Here is a 19,864-nt window from a genome sequence, read left to right on the forward strand (position 1 = left end):
TTCGTGACAGCTACTCGACCTAAGGGCGCAAACGATTACGTTTTCCTTCAGACGGAATTCTCTCTGCTTTACCGGCGAAAAGCTTCTGTTCTCATATATTCATTCCTACCTCGCTGTCATGACGCCTAGTCGTGGATGAAATAGAAGCTTGCCTCTTTCATGAATGCAGTAGTACTTAATATCAAAAGGTGTCTTTCGAGGTTTTCGTATTATGCTACTGCGTCTCATTCGTATGAAGTTCGAGTGACGTCATCTGAGGTATTGCCCGTCTCTTATTTCTTTAATAAATTCTTCGTGTTTCCCGTCAGATATAGATAGGCTATGGGAAACTGACTGGAAGTAGATGATAAACGGTAGTTTTCCATGCGGATCAGAGGTTTTTGCGATGAAAAGGAAATTATGAGTTGAGTCCTATAGAAGGGATGGTAATAAGATTTCAACTGCCAACAGGGAAATTCTCTTACTCTCTCGACGATTCCTTCACTGAGTAATGGCTTTTGGAATTGCATCGACAACTAAAATACCCTTGACTATCTAGTGGACCAGATTTTATTTATAACGATTACCTTTGTACTTTTTTCCTTAATCTTCCTTGTACCGCTTCCTTTTCTTTATTCATTGAATTAAATCGTTTACGGAACGTCTGAATTAATTAAACAGTAATGAATTTTATGTAACAAGTGTTTTTCTTTTAACATAAAAGAATTGAAACAACATTTTTTCTTCTTTGCTTATTATCCTCATTCTGGGAGATGAGTAGCAAAAAATAATGAAGAGGTTTTGAATTTATAATTCGTAATATTCTGGCGTACTTAAATACGTAATCTATGGGCAATTGTAGGAACGTTGTTCAGAATACTATTGTAACGCATCGATTACAAGGGAAACTTCTATACCAACATCCAGCATACAAATACATAATTTTCTACTATTTCGGCAGATGTTGAGAAATGTATTACAGCGCTATGCTTATATGAACTTATGATTCAGAAAACCAAAGAGAAAATAAGAATGGCGTCTTTCTTCGGCGCTTAGATATTGGTGTTGCGATATTCTGGAAAGTGTTTTATTGATATCAAGTAAATATTGAACACTTTTAATTATACATTATGTTTTTTAACAATTGATATTTCTTAACGTAATCATCTTTTGATTAGACTGTCATTACTGATTTCAATGATCGTTATTAACCACGACTTTCACACTTGTCCTACATCAATTCTAACATGTTCTGTGAATTTTTGTAGTTATTAATATTTAAAATAGATACTCTTTATAATGTTGTGTTAAAGTGTTATTTAGTATCAGCGTGTATCACTTAAATACAATATTATAGTTTCTAAAGATAACCTTACAACGAGTATAGTTTGATTAGTAATATTTCGTTTCTAAACGTTTATACCATATTTATGTTTTAATAATACATTCTAGCTTTTTTCATTGATGTATCATTTTGCCAACCCTGATTAATAAGATATTTCTATTGTTCAATAGGTATAATAATTGTATGGCGATATAACATTCCGATACTTTAAGAAGAGTGTACCCTGTAATTAAAGGATAACTGGTCAGTTATAATGGCTCCAGTACCATTAGAGGGACACCAAACTCCTGTGGCGAATAATATACCACAGGAGGGGAATCGTGGTGGTTCTATTTCTCTGGGGATGCTAATAGACTTTATTATACAGAGAACTTACCATGAACTTACTGTACTTGCTGAGCTGTATGTATAATTTAAAATGTTATCTTAATGAAATGATAAATTGCTATACGATCTATTATGCCTTTCTCTAATTTAGCCTGCCACGCAAAACAGATATGGAGCGTAAGATTGAGATATACAATTTTTCTGCAAGAACGCGACAATTGTTTGTGCGTTTATTGGCATTAGTAAAATGGGCAAATAGTGCTTCAAAAGTAGATAAATCTGCAGTAAGTTATATTTAACATAATTTTATTAAAATATTTATAGATTACTAAATACTTATATTCTTTTTTCCTTTGTAGCATATTATGGCATTTCTAGATAAGCAATCTCTACTATTTGTGGATACCGCAGATATGTTAGCTAGAATGGCTCGTGAAACCCTTGTACATGCTAGATTGCCTAATTTTCACATACCTGCTGCTGTGGAAGTTCTTACAACTGGAACTTACAGTCGCTTGCCAGCCTGTATCAGGGTAGGTTTATTCATTGTCCTTGGATTTAAAAAAAAAATGCAACTAAATTGTCTCCCTCAGGAAAGGATAGTTCCTCCCGATCCTATAACACCAGCAGAAAAAAGAACTACGTTGCAACGGCTTAATCAAGTGATTCAGCATCGTTTGGTGACCGGAAACTTATTACCACAGATGCGTAACTTGAAGGTAAAACAATTGTTAACCACATAAACCTTTTCTATCAATTTTTACAAACATCATTGGCATACATAATGTTTCATTTCACAGATCGAGGCTGGAAGAGTTACATTTCTCGTAGAACAAGAGTTTTCAGTCTCCCTCACTGTAATGGGTGATGGTCCTGCAGTTCCCTGGCGATTACTAGAATTAGAAATTCTTGTTTCTGATCGTGAAACAGGAGACGGGAAAGCATTGGTGCATCCATTGCAAACCAGATACGTACACCAAGTAAGCTTTATACAATACTTTCGTTCAATTATAGAATCTATCATAGATGAAGAATCAAAAAATTAATATAAAATACTCTTTCACGAATAAAGGTCGTACAATCGAGATTGGCAGAAAGTACAAATCCTCTTTCAGAAGTTTACCACATTCTACACTATTTTTGTCAATCCCTACAACTGGAAGTGTTATACTCGCAAACGTTAAGATTAATTCGTGACAGACTAGACGATCACATACACGTTGATGAATATGTGCCAGGAAAATGTTTGTCTATATCATATTGGAGGTAAGAATTTTCTATTTTATTCATATTAATACACAACTATGGAACACAAGTGAACTCTGCATAATCTTTCAGAGAATTAACAAGTAAAGATCCTAGATCCGAACTTGGATACAGATTGACTGTTCAAGTTGATCAACATGATCCTGCTAGACCACTTGCGGTAGTACACGTACCTTCACTAGGTAGTAAAGTGAGTATCAATTTTAAATCTGAAAGTGAAATAAAAATGGCTTATCGTAACATCATTCAATGTAGGAAAGTGAGATAGCAGACAGAGCCATAAGATCAGATCAGCTATCAATGGAGTGTTTGCTGGTTCATACTATTTACGTTAGAACAAGAAGTAGACTTTCGGAATTAAAACAGGAACTGCAGGCAATGTTAAAGGATGTCGAATGTACTCTTGCTGGTTCACCGGCAATTTTGTCGGTCCCAATTCTTCAGCCTTGCTTGCGAGCTGAACTCCTTCTGGTTACTGTAGACACGCATACAGGCATGTTACAGTGTCATGTACCGCAATATGACGCACCACTTGTACCAGAATTGACAACCGCCTTAAACGGAGATCATTCTCGTCTCCCTACTCTTATATCAGAATTGAGGTTAGTATGGAATAAGTTTAATTAGCAGTCTAATATGGTTACTTAAATCGTAATGACATCCAACAGATTTTGGATAACTCAAAGACGATGCGAGAAGACCTTACAGCATCTACCAGCTACACCTCATGAACGTTTACCTTTACTGCATCATCCAGATCATCCAATGTCTAAAATCAGCAGACACCGGATGTTCGTGCAATTGCATAGACATCCCACAGTTATATTAGTGAGACCATAAACATTTTTAAAACTGGAAGTCGCTTGCATATAAAATTATATGAATGAATTGTTCTAGATCGTCGCATTCAAAGAGAAAGAATCATCCCAGTGCGAGATTGAATGCTCATTTTATTTAGCAGTCGTCAAGCATAGTTCCATTGAGGATGATCCTCATGATGATAGCATAGAAACAGAAATTCCGAAAATGTATCTAAAGGTCCAGAGTCTTATTGAATTCGACACTTTTGTTATCACACATGGACCATTCACGAGCGTCGACAGTGGTGAGTCAGTAGCAATATTTATAGTATAACAATGGTGGACACAGCGACAAGCAATAGTATTGTAGAGAAAGTTCGTGCCTGCTTTTATCTTAGTACAACCTTGAGCAACAACATGTACTGTCCTCTTAGGTGCTATACGTAGGTAATTGGAATTAGTTAATAATAATTAGAGTAATCTTAGTTAATTATACTACAGTTAACAATAATACATATAGGTATACATATGACTGTACAAACTCCTATGCAAGTGCTTGTATATACGCTCGTTAACAATTAACAGACTGCCAGTTACTAGAGACAAACGCAATGTTTGCACTAATCCTTAACATCTGGCACCACCATGCGTGGATCTGGTATGGTGTCTTGCTATATTTAGGGGGATTAACAGGTGGATTTTTTAGGGAATAATGATCAAGATGGGGGGTGCATTACAGAAGTGGTCGAGAAGGGTAACAACAAGCGCCGAAGTACTGGTGCTGGGGGAAGAACTGATGCTGCAGGAACACCACAGAATAGAAGATTGAAGCATCCTGCATATTTCATCCCAGAATTAGCTCACGTTGTGGCACTTTGTGATGAACGTATACCTTTTGTTACGTTAGCACAGGAAGTAAGAGTACTTGTGTATTTATTTGATTCAACAGTTCTTTGAGTATTGTTGAATGAAATTTATTATTTATTAAACTTGTATCAACTTTAGCTTACCAGAAGAGACATAGCACACCAAGGACTTCAGGTAGAAGCCAATGCTACTGCGTTGGTACTGAAACTTGTACAATTACCTGCACCGTCATCAAGTATTGCATCGAGTAGTACTTGGCAAGCACTGCTTAAAAGACTTCTTAGTGTTTCCATTAGAGTGCAGGGTAAAGGCATGGCTAAAACTTGGATGGCTGAATTTGTCTTTTATGGCAGTCCTGTTAGCAGTACTCATCCTAAGGAACAAGGTAAGATTTTATTTTAATTGTACACCAAAGTTATGTTTGCTTAATGACAGTCATTATACAGAATTTTTATTTTAGGTTTACGGAGGCCAGTGTATTTCCAATATGAAATGGGAACGGCTGACACTGTATCACGTACAGTAGACTCATTATTAAATGATTGGGCACAAATTGTTCATGTATATTCAATTGTACAAGATTTGGCTGAATACTTCAAAATGGGTATGTTGTACCTAATTACTTATAAGTGTATTAATTTCTTGCAATGAATTAATTATATTTTTTTATAATATTTCAGAGAAATATAATTTGAGGAATATGGTTACTATTAAGTCTTTCAGCTATAGTAAATTGGTATTTGCTTACGGTCCAAATAGAGGAGCTACAGTAACTGTTCAGTGGAGTACAAACGACAAGGCATTTAAACTTGTTTTTGGTAAAAGTAAGTAAAATCGGTTGTTTTCTTAACAAACTAATTATACGCTATAATTACAATATATAAATTTCTTCCATACAGGTCCCACAAATACTACAGTAAATGCTCATTCCTTAGTAAAAGAACAGCTCGAAGCTCATTTAAATCGCCATAGAAATTTGGCTCAAATTATTCACATACTTAGCGAAACCTTACAGCCTCTAACATCTATCAGCAAGTTACCAACTATACCACAGCTCGGCGTTCACAATTCCGTAAGTCACTTACTATTGAATTTAAAGCTACAGGTTCTTAATTTTATAAAAATAAAAAGTGTCTAATAATCCATTTGCATTATAGAGGCCGCAAGTTCCTGTTCAGACGTTTACCATAATGCCACAGTGTGTAACATTAGTGAGATTAGCGTATCAGGGAATGTACTGTTTGGAATTACGACTTAGGGGACTTGGACTAGTAAGTTTACGTGATGGAGCTTACAGTCGGTTTGATAGAAGTAACGTTGTAGACGAATTTACACCAACCCAAGGACTGAAGGTTAGTTTTTAGTAATTTCGTGTCTTTAAATAAACGATTAAGCAATGTTGACATACGAGAATCATAATTATACAGGCTTTTCTGTCAAAATACGTTGACGAAAGTGCAGTTTTCCGAAGAAGATCTCAATCAGAAGATGACAATCCACCATCTCCAGTAACAATGGACAGTGATGGAGGAGGTGGCAGTGTTGGTTTTCTAAGTCATCACAGAGGAGGTCCTCAATCTCCTGCTCAGCAAAGAGATGGTCTTAGGTTTCATCCGCCATTAACGCCTCCATCTAATCCACACACCCCTGCAAGTCCGCACACCACAAATATCTCACAGGTGGCGATTAAACAGAGTTCATTAAGAATTTGTTATATTTGGAATTGTATAGACATAGATATTCAAAAAATTAAATGTATTTTTAATTCCAGGCTGGACAGCATCAGAGTTTTGGAAGCAGTCCCGCCACTTCATTTAATTTGGCTTCACCACCTTCCTTGCCACCAAACACGCCTAATATGATACCTCACCCTTCTCCAGGATCAGGCCTCGTAGCAAATAGTCCTTTGAATCCCATGCATGTTCCTAGTCCTGCAGGACTCATGCCAACGTCATCCCCAGGACCTTGTAACAATCAAGTAGGCCACTCGCCTGCAAGTTCTTTCATGCAAACTGGTAAGTATTTCAAGTATAATACATAATTAGGTAATGCAAAGGAATTTACTTTCAAGATGTGAAATTTCATACTGTTATTAGGTCACATCGACGGAAGTCCATTTCCTTCTTCTCAAAGTATGGCTTCTCCAGCTGCATCAAATTGGCCGGGATCTCCCAGTGTTCCGCGGCCTTCTCCAGCAAGACCAGGACACGCTCTTCATAGTCCTCAAGCTTCTGATCACAAAGCCGGAAGTCACATATCCAGAGTACTTCCGCAACGATCCTGGGCTGGTGCTGTTCCTACTTTGCTCACTCATGAAGCTTTGGATTTATTATGCTCTCCCTCGCCTCATCCTTCGGGTTTACCTGGACCAGATATTTCTCCACTAGAGAGATTCTTAGGCTGCGTTTACATGCGGCGACAGTTACAACGATTTATTCAATCGGACGAATGCGTAAGTTCAAAGCTGGAACAACTAAGTTTTATTACTAATCTTAAAAATACACAACTCTTCTATAAAGTAAACTTTTTGCTACAGCTAACAGCTATCAATAGTACAGAACCTGGTGTTGTACATTTCAAAGTGGAAACTTTGCAATGCAGAGTAGGATTGAATCCACAGCATTTGCAATCTCTTCACATCAAAGTTCAACCACTTCCTGAACATAAAGATCAATGGACCCTGGAGGAATTACAGGTAGTTATACAATTATAAAAAATCTAGGAAATTCATTTCGTACAAACAACTGAATTTTTTCTACAGATCATTGAAAAATTCTTCGACACACGAGCAGCAGCGCCACCATACAAACCAAATACTTTGTCAGGCTTTGGCAGGATGCTCAATGTGCCGTTCAATGTGTTAAAAGATTTCGTGCAAATAATGAAGCTGGAACTTGTTCCCGGCTTAGTACAACAACAACAACTGAAATGGTCAGTACAATGGTGTTTGCGAATTCCTCCATCAGCCACACCAATTGTACCAACAGGAATGGCTGCAGTTTTAGTATGCAGAAATAAGATTCTATTCTTTGTGAGTAATTTTATTCCATTTTCAACCCTTTACTTCTAACATTTATAGAATTCCTTCTAAATATTGTTGTTCTTTCAGTTACAAATTACAAGAATTGGAGTACCCTATCAGGGTGAAGCTCCGTCACTAGTTCTACCCTTAGTATACGACGTCAATTCAAACCTCACACAGCTTGCTGAGAAAAGAGATCCGGGTCCAGCATCAGCAACAGCTGCAGCATCTTTACAATTAAAGAGATTTGCAGACTACGGTGCTAATCCTTCAGAATGTTCTTTGTTCCCTGCTGTCAGAGATTTGCTAGCCAATCTAACTCTGCCGTCGGAGCCACCAGTGATAAATCAGGTAAATTAAAATACTGTATTGAAAATTCTTTCGACCTCTATATCCAATACATTAATTCAAGCTTAAGAGATAAAAGGCATGACAGATATCAAATGAAACATTTTTTTGACCAACAGGTGGTAGCATCTCCAGCCGGTGGTCAAGTTACGCCAACGCAACAAATTCAGAGTCCAGCCATGCAAATGCATTCTCCAATGGCTGGAGGTCAGGGTCCGCCACAAGGACCTTATGGTATCCAGGGTATGCCACCAATGGGCATGATGGGCGGACCACCTCAATAAGACTTGCTTTACTCTCCCAATCCCCTTTGTATACCGAACAGTCAGCCGGCTTGGCTCAATTAAACCTATTTCATTAATTTAAAAAAATAAGAATAGACTAAGTCAATCATGTCTCTTAGAGCTCGAGCTAAAACATTGACAATTGACAACTGACAATTCGATCGGGAACATCTGGGAGAGTTTTAATTAATGTGATTTTCAATCGTGCGTTAAATATTATCTTTTGTCTCTGACCATTCTGTTTGTAATTAAGAGTAGCAAATGCAGTGATATATTGTCAATGGCCTCCAAGACAATTATATTCAATACACAGTGTATAGATAGATCTGTTATAAGATTGTTGATATTATTTATAAAAATATGTCTTTTGTATGAGCAATGAGCTTGACGATTAACAATATTTTATTTCTAGTGAAATCATAAAAATACATTTGTTTAAAGTGTAAATGTACGAACAGGAATTTTTTCCGTTGTACAATGATAGAATAACGTTTCTCGTGGTTGACTAAGGGAATTTAATAATGAGTAATGTACATTGGAATTCAGAATTCATACACTATATCAACAGTCAAGGACGTAGAATATATTGAGAAAAACATTTTTGCTAAACAACATTAAAAGTGAATTTTTGGTTTGACTTGCGATATGAATGAAACAAAATTCAAGTAAAAATCGTACAAACAGATCACTCAGTATAATGAATATCAGCAATGCTCTGTATAATCAATTAAAGTATATTACTTGTAAATACAAAGTTATCAATTAATCAACGGGATTTCTATAAAGCAATTGTACACATTCGGCTTGTCAAGTTTAAGAATAATATAAAATTTTTATTTTAATTCTGCGTGTGTGTGTACAGTTTTTACAAAAACATTGAATAACCTTAACAAATCAATGATACTATAATGTTATCATTAATGTATAATTATAATAATAAGATATTAATAGTTAATCAATCGTAATATAATCATATATCGATTATCATGTGTCAAATATATACATTTTTAGGTCAGGTATCAGTCTCTGTATAAAAATGTGAATATATTTCGTTAATGAATATATATACCTGTCGATCTTTGAATGTCCACGCGTGGACATTCAAAGGACAACTTGCAAAGGACTTTTGATCGTTGGATCAAAGAAAATATATTTGTAAAAAATTCATTTACAATCTACGACTCTGACACTTTACAATAAATTAAAGTAATATCAAACACATGCATCGAATTAGTTGTTTTGTTCTGGATTCCGTTTTCTTTTTGACTCTTCGTGTATTAAATCTTCATCATCTTCTCCGACGACGTTAACCAACTGTGTCGCAGATTTTTAATAAACGTGAATGATGTTATGTATTATATGCATATGCCATTATGCACTTATTCATATATTTCAATTAATTGGCATGCCCCTAATTAATTCATCATGCGACATTAAACGTGGAGTAGTAACGTGAAGACTTTGAGTATGATGATAGCGATCGTTACCACTTGGATCATTAATGATCTAATTGACACGATTTATATATTTGATTTACAAAATCTACAAAGGAATATATCTATGAATGTAAATGCCAAGCCATGATCCATCATGTTCTCTTCTACGTGCACTGTTGTATGTATATTACTTGGACAAAATTTTCAGGTTAAGTTCTGATCGGTGGATAATCGTGTATCCTTTTCCAGACACAGGATAACCACAGTAGGATCGATATATATTGTTGATTAGGATCAATTACTTTTTCGGATCTTTTCTTTATTTCACATGGCTGCTTTGTATGGTAAGTCTAATAATATCTGTATATAGAATTTTTAATTGGAACAATATTTTGGAATTTATATGATCCGCCGCCTAGAACGTTTTTATCGCCAATTACATTGTTCAGGCAGCTATTGCAAAAAAAAATAAGGTCTTTTTATATTGCAACCATTCGATTCGATTTTTTACCTTTTTTTTGTCCCTCGTATACAGCGGGTATGAGAAATTTGTTTTACTTGTTCATCCTGAAAATGGATACGTATACGTTTTACGTAGAAAATAAAAATTGCAATATAAAAATCCTTTACAAAAATTCAAATGTACTAGACGAATATTGTGAGAATGAGTAGAAAGAAATACAATATTTATATAGTGCATTTTCGTGCAAAGAGAAAAAGAAAAAGAGTAATTAACGTCTAGTGTCTATTGCAAGTTCCTATGTTACAAGATGAAAAAAAAAGATTTTTCGAATTTCATTAAACGGCAATTCTCAAATTGAACTATTCGAAATGTACGGAAAAAAGCGATACGTACTAACGATAACAATAGTATTGTAAAAAAAAAGGAATTATTTTTTAACCAAATATTCAGGTCTAATAAATATCATTAACGATATCGATAGAGTACGGCTATCTTGACCGAGGAAATATAACAAACAAAAAAAAAAGAAGAAAAATTAACGAAATAGAAAAAAAATACACAGCAAAGTGTCCAACCAAACGTATCTCCGTTATTATAACGAAAAACGAAAGAAATCGTATCCATCGATAAATCATTGTCGCTCCGAGAAAAAAACTTTCTTTCCTAACCTCAAAGTCAAAGAAATTGAAGAGCAGATCGTCCATTAAAATTACAGTACGGAGAGAAGCCAATTGGCGCGATCGATCCAACGTGATACGAAAAATCTGTCGACATTTTCCAGCAGGAAAATGGCGTCCGGATCGTCCGTTCGTTTTGATAAACAATATCAAAAGGGATGACGACTTGTTGTGTCAGCTTTATTTTTGTCTGGCCAGTCGGGCCAACACTTTTGGTCTAGTAGGCTATTGTTTCAAGCAAGCAAGGCACAGGGGCCACCATCTAGTAGGTCACAAAGTGCGAATGCTACGAGGCACTACTCAACAGATCCATGCTCTTAATGACGCCTCGTCAGCAGCAGCACCAACAAGTTAACACTGGAACGAAAATGTCTAAACTGTGCGGCATGAACAACGAATACGAATGAATAATAGCTAGAACGATAAGACTACATTCTGCCCGCCCACGTGCAACGCATATAATACATAGGAGATACATAAATGGAGTATCCCTCTAAATTGTACATGAAATTCCACGTAAGCGCCGATATTAGATATTAAATCGTATTGTTACCAGACATTAGCACAAATTATCCGAACTTACAATTAATTGTGTTATCCCTTGCGTCAATCCTTTTTTTTTTTCACATTATCAAATATCCTTTTTACCCCCACGGGCTACCCGCGCCATGATGGAGAAACAATTATTTTAATTTCTGTGCGTTTTCACTGAGACTAGAACGCTATTCAATTAGCTAATGATTTCTGGATTGTAAAATTATACTCATCGAGTATGTTAAATTGACTGGCACTAGTGTTCTCTAAGCAATTAAACCGGATTGACAGTATACGTTGTATAAGAGATACTTCATTGTCTGGTACCAGGGACGTACGATGTCTCATTATCCTTGCTTATGTTTATGTAAAAAAAATAATGACCACGTACATTACTTGAACAAGGATTTTTTTATCACGTTTCGTTCTGAACGTTCATAGAAATTTATTAGCATGATCATACCCGGTGGTCTCAGCGTACTTAATGGTACATAAATAGTAGCCTAATGGCAATTTGTGTAAAGGCTTATAATTAATGAGATAAACTGTCAAGTACTAGGCAACGAGTTTCTCATTGACTGCATTGTGTCAAGATGAATTGAAATTTATATATTTATCAATGACAATCGAGGAAGTTTCCATAATCTATGTTTTCATGATTGTGTATCACACAAAAGTTTTTTACTCCGAAATATCAGTCTTGAACATTGGCACAATTTTGTGAACGCATTTTTTTTTGGCAATCACATGGATAATTTGTGCTAATATGTTAAGGGCATTAATATACACAGTAATTGGCTTACAAGTTAGGTGACAACTGGGAAGCTTAATTGTAGACAATTAGTAATGGTATTGGGCATGCAAATTATAGAGCAAAGCTACCATGCTTTGCTGTTAGTCCTTGATGGACGCATTAGAAGAATAAATCTGAAGATTTATAAGAGCCGATATACCAGGTGACGCGCATCTGAGGTCGATCATCGTCAATTTGATCACCTTGACCTTCATCATAATTCTTACTTGAAACCAAACCCGACCAAACCATCATCCCCACTTCGCGATCACTTCACCACCATTTCACCAGGCTTGCCTCGACGAAACATCTACGCAAGCTAAAGAAATGCCTTGTATCAATAATGCGTTATTAGAAGAGAAGAGACAATAGCTGAACTGAGAGTGAAAATAAATGAAAAATTCACTCCGAAGAGCTAAACGTGAAAGCACAAATACAAGTTTGATCGTTGGAAAAGAATATAACGGAGTTTCAAAAATACTTCTCACTATTGTCTACAAATAAGTAAATATTGTTTATGGCACACCATCGTCAGAGTAAAAGCATTGTGGAGATTGAGTCAACAAGAAATTAATCTTACAGGGCACGGACCAAGTTACTTTTCCTAGTAATAGACGTATGGTGGAGCTAGTATGGATTTTCTGTATGCTTTTGTAGCAAGTGTCCATTGACTTTTTGGTTTTGAATATTTACAGTTTAATTGATTACTATTTTGGTCAAATTAAATCAAGATGCGACGTGGTTACGAATGATCTGTTGGTCTTGTAACAGGATCACGGAATGATAAGATTATTAATAAAACAAGCTGATAGATAATTAATAACTGAGATTATCGTAGTAACCAGGTTATCATGACTGTCTCAATGTTTTCTAAGGTCGAGGACGGAGACGGACTCGGACATTCGATGTCGTACAAGCTAAATGATCATATAAAAGAAAAGAAAAAGAAAAAAGCCATCAATCGACGCGAATTTACCAAGATTAGCATGCACGCGTGACTCGATTATTGCTTTACTTCCATGAAAGAGTAGTAGAAGTCTTTGACGAACGCTTTTCAATAGTGCGATTATGATCTGTGCTTCCGGGTAGATTCCGGAGAACAAGGTATATACAGAATCCGGGTAAAAGGAGTGCTCCTCGATAATGTATTGCCGATTAAAACCATTTCCGATCCAATTGACGTTTACTCCTTGATAGGTAGCTCTACGCATCGATAAACTGCAAAGGGTTAAATATGCCACGTTTACCGTTAAGAATTTTTGAGTAAATTCACTCTGTCAATGAGTAGCACGCGGTGCACACGCGACAAACATAATTTAAAAACTGACTTTAACACCGAGCCTACCATGTTGTGGGCGCCAGTAGCAACAGGCCAAGTAAAGAGCAAGGACGATGACAAGCAGCTCCACGAATACCAGGCCAGCAGCAACTCCAATGACAATGGCAACATTTTCTTCGATAGTGGTAATTATTGCCTTATAGCATCCCTGTATAGGAAAAAAAAAAGTAAATGAATTTCTAGTTCACAAGGCAATGAGTCATTGACGACCTTTAATGACTGGTTGACTTTTCACAGTTTGAAGGGGGAAATAAAGCGACTAACGAGAAAGCCGTAGGAAGTAATAAGTGAAAGTGACATAAAAAAGAAACCAAAGTGGATGAATAAAAAAGAGAGGAACAATTAATCCAATTTATTTCTATAGGTTCATTCGCTAGGAGGTAGTTCCGCGTCACGAGTATATATCAGAAGAAAAAATCTGTGAAAGGATTACAGCCAATCAAGGAATCTGAAGAAAGGAGTATTTTATCGTTGACTCTTTTGTCTTACCGTCTGATAATAGGAATTCGCCATTGTTGGACTTAGCGGGCAATTTGAATCTTTCAGCAGGCCGTTTTCCATTATGCAACAAGCTTCTGGAACCCGCTTGCCAGTTCCCGCCCAATTGGCACTGTCCCGAAAGTCTTCATAATTATCAACCCCGCAACAGTGAAGCTAAAATCGAGAAATCAAATTTATTTTAAACAGTACACTTGAATATTGGAGATATTAATATTACGGGTATTATCATACATTTATAGAAAATTAATACCTGAGTCATAATTCCATCCCAAGCAAGAGTCACGGTCTCGGTCCGATCCTCGGAAGCAGCGTAATGCTTAATGGTGGACTTTAAAAAATTCTGAGTCTCCTTCTCCGCCTGTAAGTTTTAATGGAATAATTAATTGAAGCCTTATACAAATTTTACATTTTGCCAAATAATTAACCAGCGTGACTTCGCTGAAAATTGTACTCACGTCTCCCTTTAATCCAAATGCCAGTCCGACGACGATGCACTGCAGTATCAAAACCAATAGAAGAAGAATGCCGTACTAAAAAACAAAAATACAAATTTATTAACACGGCGTACAGTCAAGTCCAAAAGAATGACAAAATCGAAAGAAAAGACTGAATCGAGTATAAAAATTTTTCTCATACCCTTAAAGTTATCAATTTCATACATAAAGCTTATAAAATTAAATTTCGTTAGTACGAACTTACGACGCATAGCAGACAACGTGATTCAAACATGGCGCCACAGTATCCCAAAAAGCTGACGACAAACGTCAGAGCTCCGACGACAATCAGAATGTAAGCGATCATACTTATGACGTCGGCGTCTGTTTTAGTCTGTAACGATAAAGAAGAAAATATTGCGTTAACACGTGATAAGTCAGATTCGAACTGTTAGTGCAGTACAGCCAGCCAAGATGGCCGACTGGCTCAAGATCGCATAAAGAAGATTATGATGATGCACAGTGCCAAGAGTTCATGGTTGACAAAGCTATCGGTCCGGCAGAATCGAGAACGCCCACCCAATTTATAAATTGGCTACGAAGTTTATCATCGTTGCAGGACCTCCTTAACACGAACGAATTACATAATAGCTGCGAACGCGGAGGACTCTTATAAAGTGGTTTCCTAGACTCTATCGAAAGCGAATAACGTTTTACGTATTTACGGCTACCAGTCAGCAGCTAAAAGGATACGAAGAAAAACACTTAACTAAATTCTATTGTTGTCTATCGCCTAATCCAAACATGGTCATTTCACTCGTTTTAGATACCTCTTATCGCTCTCTCACCAACAGCCTATCCCTATATCAAAGTAAAGTAAAGAATAAAAAGAACAGTACACAAGACGTTTAACTATCCGCCATCAAGAGTGACATTAGAAAAGCCTTCAGTTCTAATGATTTACAGATTACTATTAATGCTGTAGTAACCCAAGTCAGAAACTCGTCAACCAAGCGAACGTTGGAAACGGCCATTAATATTTGAATCCATCAACTGAATACGTGCAACACAAAAACCTTAAAGCTACTCTCACAAAGTTTTACTAGCTTCTTACAAAATACCAATCCGTAACAGTCCTCATGAAATAATTAATCTAAAATTAGCATATCGATCATACAAGACACGTATATCGTTTAAAATAAATTAACAAGGTGTCCGTCGTGCACGCGCAGTCTCCGTCTCTCTGGATACTCTGACAGTTTCTCCAAAGACTATTTAGCCCGGAGCAACGTACTGTCTCGAGCATAGTAAACACGAGGATTTGCGCAATCCGTATAGTACCGTTATCCTTAACCTGAGGCTTACGTAAGCAGGATAGCGAGATCCACGTGTCCTCTCCCCGCCCTAAAAACAGGTGTGTCAGTTACAAAGCTACGTCATTAACGTACGGCTCGATAGCAGCCAGAATCGTTGCATTGTTGAAGTCGAGAGTGAACGGTAACCTCAAATTATTGAGCATCGGTACAGTCGCTTGACAAAATGACCATGAAAAATCAATTTATGCTTATAAAAATAGGAAAAATAAAAATCATGTAAAAGATCGAACGAATATTAGTCTTACGTAATTTTCATACTTTTCAAGAACACAAAGCAACCTTATGCACGGGGTCGTATGAAAATTTTTGTATACGTCATTTTAATATTCTGCGTTGTCGGAGACAACGTGAAATCGATTTCTTTGACTACCCTCCTTTGCCCCCTGACTCAACCCACGTGGTGCATACGTGAGTACCAGCAATATGCGTGGCTGCGTGTTACGCGTGTCCCATGTGACAAAATTACATGCGTGTTACTTGGCTATATGTCCTTTATGATTATAATGAGGATTAACTTTTATGTCCGACGATAAGGGAAAAAATAGGCTTTCACTGTTTTCACTGAACTTTCCCGGATAGTTAATTGTATATCACAGTACCCTGAGATTACCCTGGCAAGTTGTTTTGGAGTCGTAGACACCGATTGTACGAAACTATTATCTGAATTCTCTTGACTGGACCGTAAAGCTTTATCGGCTCGTAAAAACTCTTTGTAATTTTAATCGTAGGAAAGTATACGATTTTCGTAGGTATATATACATATATATATATATAATATATACAGATATAGTAATACATAAGTATGGAAAAATGACGAATGAAAGTACTTTTACTTTCTACGTTACGCCACGCTGCCTTCACTATGCTGCAATTTTATCGAGCAATTAACGTGCTGGCGAAAATAATTAATTATCCCTAATCAATTATAATTAACGAAGGTCTTTAATAAGGCTGCGAGGTTTCACGAGTGACATTTTTTTTCATGTCCATTTTGACGCCTCGACTATTAATAACATCGTGATAACGTTGACTATTAATGAGATTAAGGCTCCAGGGTAGGAAATGGGATAGAATTTATGACGATGCTAATGGAATATCCGTTGATAATATTTCGGTGTGTTTTTACGATGAACTTACGGTCGATCCCGTTTGGGGGACTCTTTTACGTTATAAGTCATAGGAAGATGGCCCCTTTAAAAAATTCACGGAATATATGTATATACTGTAGCGACAGGCCTCCTCTCTGCCGAACGTCCTGAATTAATGCAGGCAATAACTGCAACGACGTAACGCGACTGGACGCCATTAACAATTGGTCTAAATTACCAAAACCAGAGACTGGCGTCTCTGGGAATACGTCACGAAGCGACGTACAGGGAGCAGCAAATTGCTGAAAATTAGTCAGAAATACATATAGAAGCGGTCACGAGGTTCGGTAATGTGACACTTGTTATTCCTGGAATTAGGAATTTATTCTTGTCAAACAGTCGAGTACTATATGACTAATTAATAAAAGTACATAAATGATTTTAGTATTCGTGTCAATAGCTATTGAATTGTACGGAAATATTGTATGCGGGCATAAAAGAGAAAACGATACCTTTCAAGGAAACAGATGTAATTTTTTAAAAAGGCGCGTGCTCACGGATCACCCGTCTGAAATTATTAAGATTTGTACGCGTGATAAGCGTGAAGGTATCGCATTGTGATTTCACGTGACTTCAGGTCACTGAATTTCGTCCCGATCTCACGAATCCCTTTCGTGATTGAAATTCAGTGACAAAAAGATAAATGGGATCTACGCTCTCATAACTTTCTGTATCCGAGTGTACGTACACCTCTTTTCATTTGTGCTGCCACGGTGAAACACACATGCGATTTTCATTACTCAAGAGCGACGATGACGATGATAAGTCAAACAATGAACGAGACGCGCATGCGCGTTAAACCAGTTACGAGAATGTCCATTACCAAATTTTACATAACCCCAACGCTTTCTGCCTTTAATTTAAACATTTTTTCTTTTCTCCATCCAAGTAAAACTTTCTCGTGGCGAGTGTACAGTAAAAATAAAAAAAATTGTCACGAACAATCATTGCAGTTCCAATTGTATTTGTATGCGCAAGGAGGAGTCATCGAGTTTGATGATTCCTTCCAATTGGGCCTGATGAAAAGTCTTGAGGTTGAATGTACGAGAAAATATTTGTCATTGGTCAGGAGCGTCTTCGGTGCACGAGTACTAGAAACATCCCACGCATCGAGATAATGTGACGAGCCAATCATCTAATCAGCAGCGAAGTACCAATAATTACATCATACACATGTACCGGTCGTTCTTTCGAAACATCCCGTGGTCGGTGATACATATTTCTACGGGTCAAAGTTCATACCGGAAAAATCAGTCGTCGAATTAACCCTTGAACGTAATATAAGAATATTTCTAAGCAGGGTTGGTTGGTATTTCTAAACAGGCGTTTTCTGAATTTCAATCATGATGCCAAAAAGCTTAGATGGCTATATACATACATCTACACGAACAGAGTGAACTTTGACCCCGTGGAAAAAATCCATGAGCTCGATTCGAAGCTAAAAAATAGATCCCCCAAAAAACACTTACGTGTAAAAAACTACGCCAAGTACAGGATTGCTGTGAATTCCTCTAACAAAAAGTATTGATATCATATTATTGAGGCCAAGTACATAAGTCACTACATGTTTTCCTATTATATGATCTAGCACTGGCCCATCATTTTAATTATATTTTCAATATTTCCTATAACGTTTTCGCTACTTTTTTATGTTACTACTGCTTCCCGTATTTAATTACGATTTAATGGTGATTTAATAATTAATAAAACTGTAGGTGATTCCTTATCGAGTACTACTTGGCATGTCCGTGCCAGGAATTCCAAAGTACTTACTTTGCACGTGCACATAGTATTCTAATGCTGTATGTTTGTTATTAAGCGTTTACCGTGATTATTTTTGACGAGTTATTGTTAACATGCTTTCTATAGAAAATTGGTACTGGTTTTGTACCAAATTTATATCAAGAAATGCACGGATTGTACAGCATGTACAGCAATTGTATAGATCTTGGTGCCGATCGGTTCAGAACAGGAAACCTAAACACAGAAAACTATGCAGAGGGACACTTGAACACTCTGAACTTCCACATCTAACACCTAGGTACAAGAAACTACGAAGCGTAACACCTGAACACCCTGGATATCCGATATCTAAATACAAGAAACTACGGAGAGGAACACCTGAACACTCTGAACTTTCACATTTAACACCTAGATGGAAAAAACTACGGAGCAGAACACCTGGACGCCCTGGACTTCCACGCCCGACACCTAGATACAAGAAACTACGAAGCGGAACACCTGGACACCCTGAACTTCCACGCCCGACACCTAGATACAAGAAACTACGAAGCGGAACACCTGGACACCCTGAACTTCCACGCCCGACACCTAGATACAAGAAACTACGAAGCGGAACACCTGGACACCCTGAACTTCCACGCCCGACACCTAGATACAAGAAACTACGAAGCGGAACACCTGGACACCCTGAACTTCCACGCCCGACACCTAGATACAAGAAACTACGAAGCGGAACACCTGGACACCCTGAACTTCCACGCCCGACACCTAGATACAAGAAACTACGAAGCGGAACACCTGGACACCCTGAACTTCCACGCCCGACACCTAGATACAAGAAACTACGAAGCGGAACACCTGGACACCCTGAACTTCCACGCCCGACACCTAGATACAAGAAACTACGAAGCGGAACACCTGGACACCCTGAACTTCCACGCCCGACACCTAGATACAAGAAACTACGAAGCGGAACACCTGGAATAGGAATTTCGTAAGCTTCCTACCGTGATAATCATAGACGTGACAACAAAAGATTACCATGAGGAAAGAACATTTCCTCCTCATTTGCACGCTTACAATCAGTTACACATTTAGTTCAAACCAAAAATCAAAGTAAATTTTTCTTCAAAATATATATTTTTCATTTAATTTGTTTTTATGAAATCTGTGGTTGAATGT

General features: G+C 37.1%; 2 protein-coding genes across 6 annotated transcripts in view; one reads left to right on the forward strand and one right to left on the reverse strand.

Annotated features, from left to right (window-relative positions):
- Nucleotides 1-967: 967 nt before the first annotated feature.
- LOC107273032 (mediator of RNA polymerase II transcription subunit 14) lies at nucleotides 968-9,080 on the forward strand. 2 transcript variants are annotated; one of them, XM_015750822.2, is made up of 24 exons: nucleotides 968-1,079; nucleotides 1,495-1,726; nucleotides 1,803-1,935; nucleotides 2,011-2,184; nucleotides 2,245-2,370; nucleotides 2,452-2,631; nucleotides 2,724-2,917; nucleotides 2,990-3,107; nucleotides 3,173-3,519; nucleotides 3,586-3,745; nucleotides 3,815-4,022; nucleotides 4,424-4,632; nucleotides 4,723-4,969; nucleotides 5,045-5,188; nucleotides 5,265-5,408; nucleotides 5,484-5,656; nucleotides 5,742-5,936; nucleotides 6,012-6,263; nucleotides 6,356-6,599; nucleotides 6,681-7,036; nucleotides 7,121-7,279; nucleotides 7,346-7,615; nucleotides 7,694-7,957; nucleotides 8,074-9,080. In XM_015750822.2, the coding sequence occupies exons 2-24, from the start codon at nucleotides 1,578-1,580 to the stop codon at nucleotides 8,236-8,238; spliced, it is 4,611 nt and encodes a 1,536-aa protein (XP_015606308.1). In that variant the 5' UTR covers nucleotides 968-1,079; nucleotides 1,495-1,577; the 3' UTR covers nucleotides 8,239-9,080. The 2 variants fall into 2 exon arrangements, with proteins under 2 accessions (XP_015606308.1, XP_015606309.1); XM_015750823.2 differs by having other exon boundaries at nucleotides 4,457-4,632.
- Nucleotides 9,051-19,864, reverse strand: part of LOC107273035 (tetraspanin-18) — a 41,728-nt gene continuing 30,914 nt past the window's right edge. For 2 of the 4 annotated variants that reach the window (XM_015750828.2, XM_025090359.1), the window contains exons 4-9: nucleotides 14,681-14,809; nucleotides 14,437-14,511; nucleotides 14,232-14,339; nucleotides 13,970-14,134; nucleotides 13,487-13,628; nucleotides 9,051-12,460 (exon numbers count right to left, since the gene is read on the reverse strand). In XM_015750828.2, the coding sequence (XP_015606314.1) occupies nucleotides 12,426-12,460; nucleotides 13,487-13,628; nucleotides 13,970-14,134; nucleotides 14,232-14,339; nucleotides 14,437-14,511; nucleotides 14,681-14,809 (654 nt within the window). In that variant the 3' untranslated portion in view covers nucleotides 9,051-12,425. Of the gene's footprint in view, nucleotides 13,360-13,486; nucleotides 13,629-13,969; nucleotides 14,135-14,231; nucleotides 14,340-14,436; nucleotides 14,512-14,680; nucleotides 14,810-19,864 lie in introns of all 4 variants that reach the window. The other 2 variants (XM_015750830.2, XM_015750827.2) reach the window with 2 other exon arrangements.

This window comes from Cephus cinctus, unplaced genomic scaffold, assembly GCF_000341935.2.
Source record: "Cephus cinctus unplaced genomic scaffold, Ccin1 Ccin1_scaffold1343, whole genome shotgun sequence".
In the NCBI taxonomy this organism is placed as follows: domain Eukaryota; kingdom Metazoa; phylum Arthropoda; class Insecta; order Hymenoptera; family Cephidae; genus Cephus; species Cephus cinctus.

What these genes read in the sequence shown, in the direction of transcription:
- LOC107273032 (XM_015750822.2), top strand. Translation starts at nt 1,578, where the DNA reads ATGGCTCCAGTACCATTAGAGGGACACCAAACTCCTGTGGCGAATAAT. An exon ending in AGCTCGGCGTTCACAATTCC is followed by an intron (nt 5,657 to 5,741) that starts GTAAGTCACTTA and finishes TTTGCATTATAG; the next exon opens with AGGCCGCAAGTTCCTGTTCA. An exon ending in CACCAACCCAAGGACTGAAG is followed by an intron (nt 5,937 to 6,011) that starts GTTAGTTTTTAG and finishes ATAATTATACAG; the next exon opens with GCTTTTCTGTCAAAATACGT.